Source organism: Silene latifolia, chromosome 3 (assembly GCF_048544455.1).
Source record: "Silene latifolia isolate original U9 population chromosome 3, ASM4854445v1, whole genome shotgun sequence".
Lineage (NCBI taxonomy): Eukaryota > Viridiplantae > Streptophyta > Magnoliopsida > Caryophyllales > Caryophyllaceae > Silene > Silene latifolia.
In genome coordinates, this window is record NC_133528.1 from 73,809,020 (window position 1) to 73,822,471 (window position 13,452).

At 36.0% G+C, this 13,452-nt stretch overlaps 2 protein-coding genes across 2 annotated transcripts; one reads left to right on the forward strand and one right to left on the reverse strand.

The window, feature by feature from the left end:
- The first annotated feature begins 2,757 nt into the window (after positions 1 to 2,757).
- LOC141649215 (uncharacterized) lies at positions 2,758 to 3,714 on the forward strand. The gene has a single exon (XM_074457909.1). It carries the CDS (start codon positions 2,758 to 2,760, stop codon positions 3,712 to 3,714), a length of 957 nt encoding a protein of 318 aa, XP_074314010.1.
- Positions 3,715 to 6,254: 2,540 nt separating this feature from the next.
- On the reverse strand, positions 6,255 to 12,885 carry LOC141647726 (ARF guanine-nucleotide exchange factor GNL2). Its single transcript, XM_074456022.1, has 2 exons — positions 11,877 to 12,885; positions 6,255 to 9,469 (listed from the first exon to the last, which is right to left on the reverse strand). Exons 1-2 carry the CDS (start codon positions 12,863 to 12,865, stop codon positions 6,415 to 6,417), a joined length of 4,044 nt encoding a protein of 1,347 aa, XP_074312123.1. The 5' UTR covers positions 12,866 to 12,885; the 3' UTR covers positions 6,255 to 6,414.
- Between the last annotated feature and the right edge of the window lie 567 nt (positions 12,886 to 13,452).

Below are 13,452 nucleotides of genomic sequence, written 5' to 3' on the forward strand. Positions count from 1 at the left end.
GTATGATCAACTCCCATGATTTCCTTATGAACCCATGATATCCTAGTATTTTTAGTCATTTGTTTACATCTTTCCTTTTGTTGCTTGTTAATTGCTTTTTATTAGATTAGAATCATCAACCCATTATAATTGTGACAACCCCAAGCACAACCATAATTAGATTGAATGATTTGAGTAACCACCATCCCATGGATCGACCTCGACTTACCACTAACTAGTTGTTTGTTGAGTATTATAAATGTGTTTGATTAAGAGCCCCAACGACACTCTCATCAGGTACAGATAAGAAGTTGACTTTGGATGAAAACGGTAAGTCTGTCGATGAGATGACTTATCGAGGTATGATTGGCTCACTTGTTTATTTAACTGCAAGTCGTCCTGATATTATGTTTAGTGTATGCGTATGTGCTCAATTCCAATCGTGCCCTAAAGAATCGCATATGATTGCAGTTAAGAGAATCTTGAAGTATTTAATTGGTACATCTAAATTATATCTATGGTATCCTATTGAGTGTAATTTCGATCTCATAGGGTATTCAGATGCAGATTATGCAGGTTGTTCACTTGACAGAAAAAGTACTTCCGGCATAGCTACGTTTGTTGGACCGTGTATTATTACATGGGAGTCAAAGAAGCAAAATTTCGTTGCATTATCTACAGCTGAAGCCGAATACATTGCTGCTGAGTTGTTATGTTCTCAACTTTTATGGCTTAAGCAACAATTATGTGATTACGGTGTTAATGTTGGATGTATACCTATTTTGTGTGATAATACGAGTGCTATAATTATATCTAAGAACCCTGTGCAGCACTCACGAACTAAGCATATGGACATTAGACACCATTTTCTATGTGACCATGTAGATAAAGGCAACATAAGACTGGAATTTTGTTGTACAGAAAAACAATGGGCTGACATTTTACCAAAGCATTGGCTAGAGAACGTTTTGAGATTTTACGGTTGGAAATTGGATTAATTGGTGGCAACTAAACTTATCACAAATATTTATTTTCCGTATGACTGGATAGATTTGACGAGATTGTATGATTGTGTCCGTATTTTTCGTTGCAAGTTTATTTGTGTTAAATGTTATATTATATTATGAGAATATTCCGTCTGCTAGTCATGTATATCTTATGCTCTATTACGAACCATAAAGTCGGTAACAAATTTTATCTGTTATATCTCCTTACTGAAAATTCCTCTATAATTCTATCTTTTGTCAAATTTAATCTTACCATATCTCACAAAAGATTTACCCTAACTAATATCTCCTAAATTTTCTATAAAATTTGGTAAGTAAATAAATGAAAAAAAAATCCTACAAAATCCACTTGCCTAATCCTACATGCCACCCTACTCCTTTTCCTAATCCCACACAACCTCAACTTACCATAATTTACTTTGATCAAACCCATAAATACCCCACCTCCATCCGTCACCATCACCTCACATATAACAACCCGATCCACCACGGTCGTAACACAACCCAATAAGATGGGATATGTACCTTTGGGCCCATTACTTGTCCTCACTTAAGCCCAAAAGCACAAGGCCTTGTTACTAAGTGGTGGGTGGAATCCCTTATAAACATATCACAACCTCCTCAATTCCCCGATGTGGGACAACCTTACTCTCAATAACTTGGGGTGTTAAAATCTCCCCCACTTAAAGAACACAACGTCCTCGTTGTGCCTCCAACTTGACCACAGCCAAGCCCAGAATCCTCCCCCGCTAGGTGTGTGACCCGGGTACTCCCGACCACGGGCTCACCACACGGTCGCAGGGTCGCTCTGATACCATTTATAACAACCCGATCCACCACGGTCGTAACACAACCCAATAAGATGGGATATGTACCTTTGGTCCCATTACTTGTCCTACTTAAGCCCAAAAGCACAAGGCCTTGTTACTAAGTGGTGGGTGGAATCCCTTATAAACATATCACAACCTCCTCAATTCCTCGATGTGGGACAACCTTACTCTCAATAACTTGGGGTGTTAAAATTTTGGCCAAAAATTTGATATTGGCGCCTTTTCTTTCTAAACTTACTACACCACACTATTACATCATCTATTACATCACATATTACATCATCTATTACACCACATATTACAACTTCAATCCAATATTTCACATATACATTAGTGCAAAACTACACAATAACCACCATAATTAGTTCCTATCTTCATCCTCCTTTTCACCACCAAAACCATCAACCTTTTTTACTTCCTGAAAAAAACCAACAAAACAGTTAGTAGAACAAAACACATTAGTAATGGGAAAAACCAACTTAACATTTGATGAAAAGGATGAAAGAGCTCATTTTTTGTTGGCTAATTCAGTCAAAGGTATCCCTTTTAGGGGAAAAATTTCTGAAGTGGCAGCAAAATACGGAGTCAGTCGGAAGACGATTTGGTTATGGTGGAGTAGAGCGAAAGAGAAGATCTTAGCAGAGAAAGCAATCCACTTACCATCACATCGGTTGGGCAACACTAATAAACCAAAAGTGCCTATCAATGTTGAGATGATAAAGAGCTTACCATTCAAGAACTGTTCATCAATTCATAAAATAGCAAAAAAACTGAAAGTTGGACATGGTACGGTCCAACGTTGGGTCGAAAAAGGTGAATTAAAAAGACATAGCAACCCAATACACCCAGCCTTGATAGATTCAAACAAAATGCAAAGGCTTTTGTTTTCACTTGCCTCAATTTATGTAAACCTTGGTTAAAATCTCATCAAGTTCAAAGATATGTCATGTCAAATTCACATTGACGAGAAGTGGTTTTACCTGACAACAACGACGGATACTTACTACATTGTTCCAGGTGAAGAGGAACCATATCGTTCATGCCAATCGAAGAGGTACATAACCAAAGTCATGTTCATGTGTGCTGTGGCCAGGCCAATTTATGGAGAAAATGGTGACCTTCTTTTTGATGGGAAGATAGGAGTATGGCCTTTTATTGAACATGTACCAGCAGCAAGGAAATCAAAACATAGGGATGCAGGGACAATAGTGACAAAGGCAGTTGAATCCATTACAAGACAAGTTACAAAAGATTGTATCATTCAGCAAATAATTCCAGCAATCAAGGCAAAGTGGCCTGCTAATGCAAGTAAGACAATATTCATTCAACAAGATAATGCAAGACCACATATATCTGACCTTGACCCAGATTTTAAGGCTGCTGCCACCTCAGATGGTTTTGATATTCACTTAGTTTTTCAACCACCTAATAGCCCTGATTTGAACATAAATGATTTAGGATTTTTTAGGTCTTTACAAACACTTCAGAATGATGAAGTTGCCTCCACAGTTGATGAATTAGTGAATAATGTTATGACAGCTTTTATAGACCATGAATCAATGAAGTTGAACTTCAATTATCTTACTCTACAATCAGTCATGGTAGAAATCATGAAATGTAGGGGACAGAATGACTTCAAGATTCCTCATATGAGCAAGGAGTCACTATTGAGACAAGGAATACTCCCAACAAATCTCACAGTTGATGCAAACTTAGTAATTCAATGTTTAGAATATTTGGATACTCATGAGCATGGCAGTGATCTTCATGAGCTAAGAGAGGGGGTAGCTCAATTATTTACAGTGCATGAAAATATTCCAGGGGAAGAGGAATTGCTTCAGATGAGTGTAACATCAGAAATGGATGATGTAGGAGATCTGTTTTGGTTTGATGTTTAAGTAGGAAACATTATTAGAACAATTGTTAAATTTTGTTCTGTATGTTAACTACCTAAACATCTTACTCAATTATTAGTGGGTTTAATTTTGGATTAGTGGAATTATATGTAATCATGTGTAATCATGTGTAATGAATTTAAGAAATGTTAAGACTTTCACTTAAATTCAATTAATGTTCATTTTAGGGCAACTTGGTGGTTCAATGTAGTCATTCCTCTCATCATACGGACAATACCACATCATTGGTGACAGCAGCAACTTAAGCTCTCAGGGACTAAGACCCTCTCATCATTGAGCTTAAATTTGTTCACTTAATGCCTCCTTAACCAATCTAAGATTGGGGTGGCATAAAGTTAACATGTATACATAGGGTTAAGGCACTAGTTGAATGAACTTAGACCCTCACATAATGTTTCATTGGGTCACAAAATAAGCTCTCAGGGTCTAAGACCCTCTCATCATTGAGCTTACAAAAGCTTACAGTTCATGCCTCCTTAACCAATCTAAGATTGAGGTGGCATGAACTGGTCATTTTATGGGGTAAGACATCATTTAACAGCAGCAAATACCCTCAAAGTGGTCATCATTGGGTGACACGAGAGAGAACAACAGAAAGAACAACAGAGAGAACAACAGAAAGAACAGCAGAGAGAACACCAGAAAGAACAGCAGAGAGAACAGCAGATAGAACAACAACGAGAACAGCAGAGATAACAGCAGCGAGAACATCAGAGACCAACTACTGAATTTGTAAGCAAAACAGAGTGAACACGGAACTGTTAGGCCGTAGTTTAATGCAACAAGCATGATTTCACAGATGAATGCAACATTAAAACAGGACAGGCATGATTTAAGTGGTTGAATTCAACAAGCATGATTGAGAAATCAGATTGAGGGATTCAACAGTTCACAATTGATCAACTACATAACACAAAACACAAATAATCAGATTGAGAAATTAACTAAATCAGATTGAGAAATTAACCTCCTTTTTTACCAGATTTCATCTTTTTTAAGCATCTAGCATAAAAATTGTTGAACTTCATAGTTTTTGGTGACAAATCAACAGAATCAACAACTTCCTCACTGACAGGCATACCTTCAAAACAAAAGAGGGATTCTATCAGTACTTAAGCAGGATAAAAAGACTCTAATTTTTCTACTAAAAACAATAAATAAGGAGTAAAACATAAACAAACAATTAAATGGATTTTAACATTTACCTTTCATTTCCTCCTCTAATTTCCTCGCATGTTCCTCCTCTAATTTCTTCTTCTTTTCACAGAAATTTTTACAAAATTTGTTGAACTTCTCATCACTTGTGGTAACAGATTTCGGAAAAATCCTCCCCTCATCAAAACATGCATCAACATCAACACTTGTACCAATTTTCTCACAATAATCAGAGACATCCTCAGTGATAGAATCAGGAACGATTGTATTTGACTCATCATATAAAGCCGATGTAGCCTCAGATTCATCGTCAACATCAGAATTTAAAAGCGATCCATAACCGGAATAAGAATCAGGGGCAACATGCCCGACACCGGGTATGAATAACAAATGCTCCAGAGAATCATGGTAAGATGGAGCTTTACTATTGTTCCTGATGGAATGGGACTTTTTAGATGACATAATTGATGAAATGAGATGCAGTATGACGAAAGAAGGGAAAGAAGGGAGTTAGATCTAGTTAGAAAAATAGAGGAGTAGAGAAGGAGGGAGTTAGGGTTTGTGGAGAACGGTAGATCATTTACACAGAGAAGGAGGGAGATGAGAGAAGTTTCGAGATAATGGAAGTTAGTTGGGTGGATTAGGGTTTTTGGAGGGAAAGGTTAATGGGTGGGTGGGTTTGTTTAATGGGTTTAATTGTGTTAAATGTTGGGTTGATGTAAGTAATTAATGAGGTAAGTGGGTTTAATGTTGGGTTGGTGTGTGGGCCATAACTTGATTTTTATGTAAATGTAAGGATAAAATGAGGGTATTTTTGTCATTTTTCAGTTCATTTATGGTATGTTACCTTTGGATTGGTACGGACATTTAAGGGAAGTGTTACCTTTGGATTGGTACGGAGGGAGTATAAAACATACTAAATGCCAGAAACTACTATAATATTACGGGGAATAACTATATAAAATATAGGTAGAATAATCACTTATAATAAGTTAAAAGGTAGGGTTAAACTATAATTCGATATATAAGACTAGAAATGAATAATTAAGATCATAAAGATCCTTAAGTTAAAATATTATAAACTAAAAAAAACAAGTAAACTCTACTTAAATTATCAATGTTTTATGTCCATCATACCGTGTTTAACTATATTACATCCACGTGATCTAGAACATGTAAACTATACTTACATTATGCTTTTTTTATACGGAATATCACTCAATTTGTTATTTTTTGTGAGGGATGTCAGGAATAATTGAGCTAGTGGGGGTACCAATGATTTAAGTCATATACATCAAACTCACCAAAGTTGGACATGACACTAACATACAAAAATGAGAGAAACTAAGATTAACAAATACTAAATTAAAGGGGTAATTTCTTTTTATTTCTAAAGGAAGCCACAATAATATCATTAACAACTTTATATGAAATCATGCATATAAATTGAACCTAACCAAGATGTACTATTACATTTGAAGTTAAAAGAAAGATAACTATCCAACCCCAAGTTGCAACATATAATCATCATGCTACATCAGGAAAAAGCTCATTCTTAATAGAAGGAGCAATCCATTGAATTTGAATATAGGTAATCTCCCAAAGATCATCATTTTCCTTAGGAACCAAAATTTGAGTCTCTTTCATTGCAGCAATCATTTTCTTTAAAAACAATGGCACTACGTCCTGCATTCTCGATGGCCCATGTGGACCCAAATCTGCCTTCATGCATGTATCCATTCTTCTCAACAATCCTAACCAAAATGTCCGAAATGCAGGATTATCTACTATAATTTTCAAGTATTGCAAAAAAACCTCTGTTAATAGTTCCATAGCATTCTTTAATGTACCCTCCATGCTTCTCATTTCTCTCTCTGCGTTTTCTCTCCTTGAATAATCTAACATTTTCTCATGAAGGTCGTCAACCATGGCGAAAATAATGTAATTAAAGCAATTGATGCAGTTTGTTGAGGTTAAATCAAGTTCTTCTGCAAGTTCGAAGCACCGTTTTAAGCTTGCCACCGCTTGATTTCGAACTTCTTCTCGACGAGCTAGACTTGTTTTTCGAAGGGCTTCTCCAAGTTTGACGAATAAATTTAGAGTGTAATTGTTTCCGCCCAATTTTAAGTTTTCTTCCACTGATGAATTACTTGTAATACTTGAATTGCTCATACTGCTTCCTGGGTCTGAGTAATCTCGATACCACTGAATGAGGAATTTAACCGAATTCGCCATTAAGGACATCATTTGTATGTTTTTCTCAACTACGCTTGTTCTTAGTGCAACAAAATTAAAAGCGCATTCAATGCAATAAGGGTAGTTGAATTTGTTTAGGTGAGTCCCATCAGATAACATTCGTATAATCGAGTCGACAGCTTGATCGTGAGTCTCGGGATGACGACCAAAGAGCGAGAGCATTGTGAGAAGCGTCTTCCACCCGAGACTTGTTTGTATATTTCCTGGGTATTCGTTCAAAATGGTGCAAATTGATTGCATAATGAATTCGCCACATGTTTCTAGAACTTGATTGTCGAGTTTCCACATTAAATTGATAGACTTAAATAATAACTCTTCAGGGTATTTGTCGGCCTGATAAGAAGAAAGCATCATGAGACACAGCTTGAAGAATATTATGACAGCTTTCTCCGCAAAGGGTACTGGAGAGAATAGAGGAAATTGAGTGACTGAAATCATGTAGTCATTATATGCAGGCCAAAATGTTGTAAACCTGTCAATATTCGCGAACCCAATTATTCCAATCAAATCCCAACAAAATCCCACTGTTTCTTCCTCTTCTACTGCAGTGGTAAATTTTTGCCCTTTTCCAGCAGCTGCAAAAATAAGAGATCTTCCTAGGTTTAAGAGTGTTTCCTCTTGTAAATTTGATGAATTGCTGAAAATGTTTCCAATTTTGCATTGTTGTATAACTTTAAGGTTTTGCTCAAACTCGCTCCCACCTAAGACTAATGTCTCTTCATTACTCTCCAATAATAGATTAGAGAACCGTCCCATAGCTTTACCACCGCTGAAGATTGATTCAGTTCTAGAGTGGGACCCACCTGAGGAAGTTGTGGTGATATCGAAGTCAACCACAGATTGAGGGAGAAGTTTGAGCCGTTTGAGTTTCAACAAGCAATCGACAATGTTCCTCCAAGCCCCTCGGATAGATTCCCCAAATTTATTAGCTATAGTAAAAACCGCAAGAGTTGCCATTCTCGGCTTTATGTCGTTGGCAAATATGTATAATGTCTCCTCTGCTGATGCATATGGGTTCAATAAGTTAGTGAACTTGCATAAAGAGGCAACAAGTTCATCTAATATGTCTTCTAGTCCATGTCGGGCTATTCTAGAGACTGAAACTAAGGCTTCTACACACTCATTTAGCACCTCATCATCATCAGCATGCTCGAAAATCGCAGACAGAGAAGCAACAACAGGACCTGCTATTGTGGCAAACATGTCCCTTCCAAGCCTATGATCAAAGTCACAAGTAATGTATGGCTGGACAATCTTCGATCGACTTATAAGCTCAATCCAACGACTAGGGTTCATATCACTACTTAAACCCGCTTGAGCAAAGATGGTGATGGGATTACTAGCAATGGAATGGAAAAGTTCAGAAAGATACTCTCGAGGAAGATCTTTGCCATTATTAATTGCCCTATTGTTTCTTATGAACTCTTCCTCAGTCATCTTCTTTTTTACTTGTGGATTATGTTGGTCCGTATTAAGCATAATCAAAGAATAACATAAAATGAACACAGCGTCCTTTGTTTCGAACGTTTCAGAAGATTGTTGATCAAAGAATTTCTCTGAAAAAGCTTCAAGGATTCTTTGAATCTTTTGAGACTCCCCTGGAAGCCTAAACGTCTCTAAGTAAGTTCTCAAGGCACTGTCAAGAATCATACCTGTAAAATCAAAGGTGCTTGTAAATTCGTTAAGTACTCGAAGGTGGAACTCATCTGGATCACCTAGATAATCTCCTAAAGCAGTCTTATTCAATCCAGGAGTGAAGTGAAAGAAATAGGCCAAAGCATTTGCATCTGGGGGATCCGGGACCAACCCGCATATTTTCAGGTAGTCAAGACCCTTTTTCTCATCATGATTGAAATGGGTACTTGCGATCAATATCTTTCTCTTTTGAGCTTTCTTTAACCTTAATGAATCAATCCAAGTGTCGAGATCATTGTCATTTCTTACTGGTTCATCCCAAAAAGGCGAGAACTCATTAATCTCAACTGGGTATGGATCAAATGATAAATCAACATCTCCTGGGTTGATTTTATCCGCAATTCGATGGATTATAATGACTAAACCTTCAAAAGCTTGAAGTTGTAAACTTGTTAATGGGTTACTCACCGGAAAAGCCTGCTTGCAGAGTAACTTGCCCATGTTTTCGAAAATATTACTGCTTGTGAAAGCACAATCATAATTTACGTAAGTTTCTATCAGAAATTTGGGTTGTCTACAAAGATTAATGATCCCTTCCATGGCTACTTCTTGGTATTGGACCGTACTTCCATATGTTGCTATTCTGAACAATACATAGACAAAGAATGCTTCAAGCTGTAGCCTAATAGACCTGCAAATACAAATGCAACATTATCATATATTAAGCATACTTCTATCTTTTATTGCAATCAACATTATCATATTCTTGAAGGATACTCCAAGAATATTCCTAATATTCTATAGAATATTATTATGATAACATAATAATATCTTTCCTAATAATAATATGTCTAATATATTCTCTAATATTTATTTCTTGTAATATTGTATCAAAGATCTAGAAAACTGAACTAACTGTAATTATGGCGAATAACTTGACCGAACCCGAGAGACGAAGTTAGTGGTAGACAACACTTGACTATGCTTTAGTAATGCTATGTAAAAATAATAGCAAGGGTAAGTGTTCGATTTGAATGTGTCAAAGTGGTTAGTACTATATAATTTATTATCCTTTACGACGTAGAGTTTATCTGTTTGATTCCATATGGTACTTATTTTGTTCATTTTACATTTTTTTTTTTTTTTTTTTTTTTGGTAACGAGGGAACCCGCAGCCGCTACCTTCGGTGCGCACTGGGTAAACCCGCGGGTGTACGTGATAGCCTGCAAACCACGTATACCAGGTAATAGCCTGCAAATCACGTATACCAGGTAAACCACCCGAGGGTGACAGGCTCGAAGTCTATTAGGCATGGACTCAGGCCAAGAATGCTCCACAAGATTTTGCTCTTGGGGAGGCTTGAACCTGGGTCTCCTGGGAATTTCACCCAAGTTTTAACCACTAAACTCCACCCTTGCGGGCTCATTACTTTAATTATTAATTTCATTTCATTTTCTCGTCCTTAATTTATTATTATAAGACCAGTTTACGCAACAAAACCGACTCATTATGTGTATACTTCTAATAGCACTTTTATCACTTTTATCATCGATCATGAACCTTTAAACTAATAACGGATTTTAATGAGTTCACTTCACTAACCATCTAGTGAACTTTTGTATTTACTGGATTTTTTTTTTTATTTAGTTCACTTCACTAACCTTTTAATCTTTAATTATTAGTAAAATAGTTTTTCCCTAGTTTAAATATTTTTAAGTTACAAAGGAATAACTGTCATTTATTAGTCTAGATTTTCATCACATATAAACTTTAGTGAACCATTTTATAAAATATGATTATGTTCTTCAACTCTCTAGACGTTGATGACTAGAGCCGGCAAACAATGACACGATCCTTAAGCACGACACGAACCTGACAAAAGATTAACGGGTTTAGGTTGAAGTTAAATTACCCATTTATGTAAATGGGTTGACACGAACACGACACGAGACTTAATTGGGTCCAGTTTGGGTTAAGCTCTCAAAACACGAACCCGAAGAGAATGATATATTTAATAAATTAATCCTATTTTTTCTTGATTCTTTATCACTTAAATGTAGTTACACTTTCCAAATATCAACATGACACGAAAACACGACTCGAACCTGACACGAAATTAACGGGTTAGGGTTGAGACTTGATGACCCATTTATATAAGTGGGTTGACACGAACATGATATAATATTTAATTGGGTCGGATTTGGGTTGAAGGGAGCATGACCCGTTTACGTGTGACACAAAAACGAACCCGACATGATTTGATCTGTTTGCTAGGTCTACCGATGACCGTTTATTTGTGTTAAAAAAATAAAAATCCATAATTCATATTTAAATTGTACAATATTTATGCGTCCTTGTAATTGTCAAAAAAATTCTAATGAGTCATTATATTGAACATAAAGGAGACTAAAATAATAGTGAGAGTATTATGAAGAATGAGCATGGATAACTTTTAATATGAAGACTAGCTCAAATTCCGATTTAATTTTAACTTCATCTCTAACCGTAACGCTTGAGTAACAAGACGGAATAATTCAAAGTAAGTAACTCAATTAGAACAAATTGACCAAGTAACCAAATATAACCAGACAAAATAATCTGAAACTGGCCCAAATTTAACCATTTTGGCCGAGACATTACTTGGCTTATGAGTATTAACACAACACAAAGTCATTGGACCCGTTAAATGACCTTATTCAAAAGGATTAAATCATTTGAAATTATACTAAAATTTTATCACCACATAAATGGTAAAATTCGTAACAAGTACCCCTATAACACGATCTGTAACCATTTAACTCAGAATGGCCTGGCTTAAACTGACTCCGACTCAAAATAATCCACAATATCACATATGAGATTAAACTAGACGTGCAAGTTCCAACCGATTCTAAAGTACTTAAGCTTAACCAACAAAAAAATACCGTTTGTCGAGCAAATAAGAAAACAACTTTGAGTGAAAAAGTCAAAACTAGCATGAAAACGGTCATCTTAGAGTAACAGTTTTCCATATTTTATTGTAAATCTGAAAATGTCTTGCTAAAACATGATGTATTTTTAAAAAAGTCCTATAATGGATAAGGAAACATGATGCTAACCCGCGAAGGAAGTGGTAGGCGTTTAAGGCGGTGCTACAAATCATGGACAAAACAACTGGGCTACATCTGATTCCATAATGGATCAAATGATGAAACAAATCATCTCTTACCATCCTAAGCAATTTCGGGTGCTTAGCAAACGCATCTCCACTCAACTCCAAAGAAGTATTAATCAAAGCAAGTGCAAAAATTTGAATATCTTCGTCATTACTCTGAGAAACTACCCCATCAACCTCAGTAGTTTGAACCACATTTAGTAGAGAACACACAAATTGGAATATGTCAACCACACATCGAAACCCGAATCCAGAATTTAAAACCTCATCTTCATCCTCTTCGGATTCTGACTCTGAGTTTTCCCCTTCTTTAACTTCCATATCATTCAATCTAGAAAACACAGTTTGCATGATTTCATGCATAATATACTTAGCAGTTCTTTGTAGTAAATTTCCTTTAGTGGCTGATTGTTGGACAACTTGGAATGATGTGTTGACAACATTGCATACTGACTCATCTTTTAGAAGAAAAGCCGCAGGATGAGTCATTATACCAGCTAACACTTGGAGTAACTTCATTAATACCCCCTCCTCGGTAAGTGGATCAGTTCGCTCTAGCCTACAACTTGTGACAGCCGTCACTAGAACATTCATGGCCTCTTTTGATCCCGGAGTTTTCTCGTCAAAGATCTCCAACTTAAGAAGCTTGAGGATAGACGAGAGAGCGACACCAGTGGCGACAGCTGGGACGTCGTCGCTTTGAATAACGTCTAGGAAAGGAGAGAGGTAGATTGAAGGATCTATAAATTGCCATTCTTGTTGGGGATTGAAAATTAGTGATCTTAAGGATTTTAGGGATTGTTGGAGGGTAATGTCTTGATATTCTTCAGGCGTAGAAATGTCATAACTATTTCTTAATGCTGCTAACACTGCACCTACTTCTGTGTTTATAGTACATGAAACTCCTATTTGTTTCTTTATAAATCTAGTCATATTTCTTTATTGTAAATGAATGTTGTTATAAGCATAACTTTCTTATTTTTTTTTATCTCCATGTTTTAGTGAAATTTGTTTCCATTAAAATCTCAGTTAGTTGCATGAGTAGCGAAAAGTTTGCGGACAATGTGACAAGCATGAGGTTGTTTTTTATTGTTTGCTAAAAGTTGAGTGATAATATTTTCTTAGGGCATGAATTAAGGAATGTTTTCCTACCTCTAATTTTCTCTATCAAAGAAGCCGGTTATTTTTATATTTATAATGTACAAGGCAACAAAATATTTATACTTAACAAATCACTTTTAACTAATAGTTTTCCAATTTCATTTTTATTGGTTCGATTTTGGTTGGGGTAAATTACTCTACAAGTGCACGTGACCATTAACTATTTGACAAATACAAATCGAGTAACAAATATAAATGTTATATTGATCTAGATTCATTTATCTCTTTGTTAAATCAAGGGAGAAGGCGCAAAGTCACATCGAGAAAAATTGAAAGATAAAAAGACAATTTTATTTGTTACCTCATTTTACATATATCCTTCTATATAATTGAGCATATCATATAGAATAATGAGTATA

Excerpts from the sequence above, each read along its gene's own strand:
- LOC141649215 (XM_074457909.1), top strand. The coding sequence starts at position 2,758 with ATGTCATGTCAAATTCACATTGACGAGAAGTGGTTTTACCTGACAACA.
- LOC141647726 (XM_074456022.1), bottom strand. The coding sequence starts at position 12,865 with ATGACTAGATTTATAAAGAAACAAATAGGAGTTTCATGTACTATAAAC. Across the intron at positions 9,470-11,876 it reads GCCTACCACTTCCTTCGCGG|GTCTATTAGGCTACAGCTTG; the intron begins GTTAGCATCATG and ends TTGTATTTGCAG.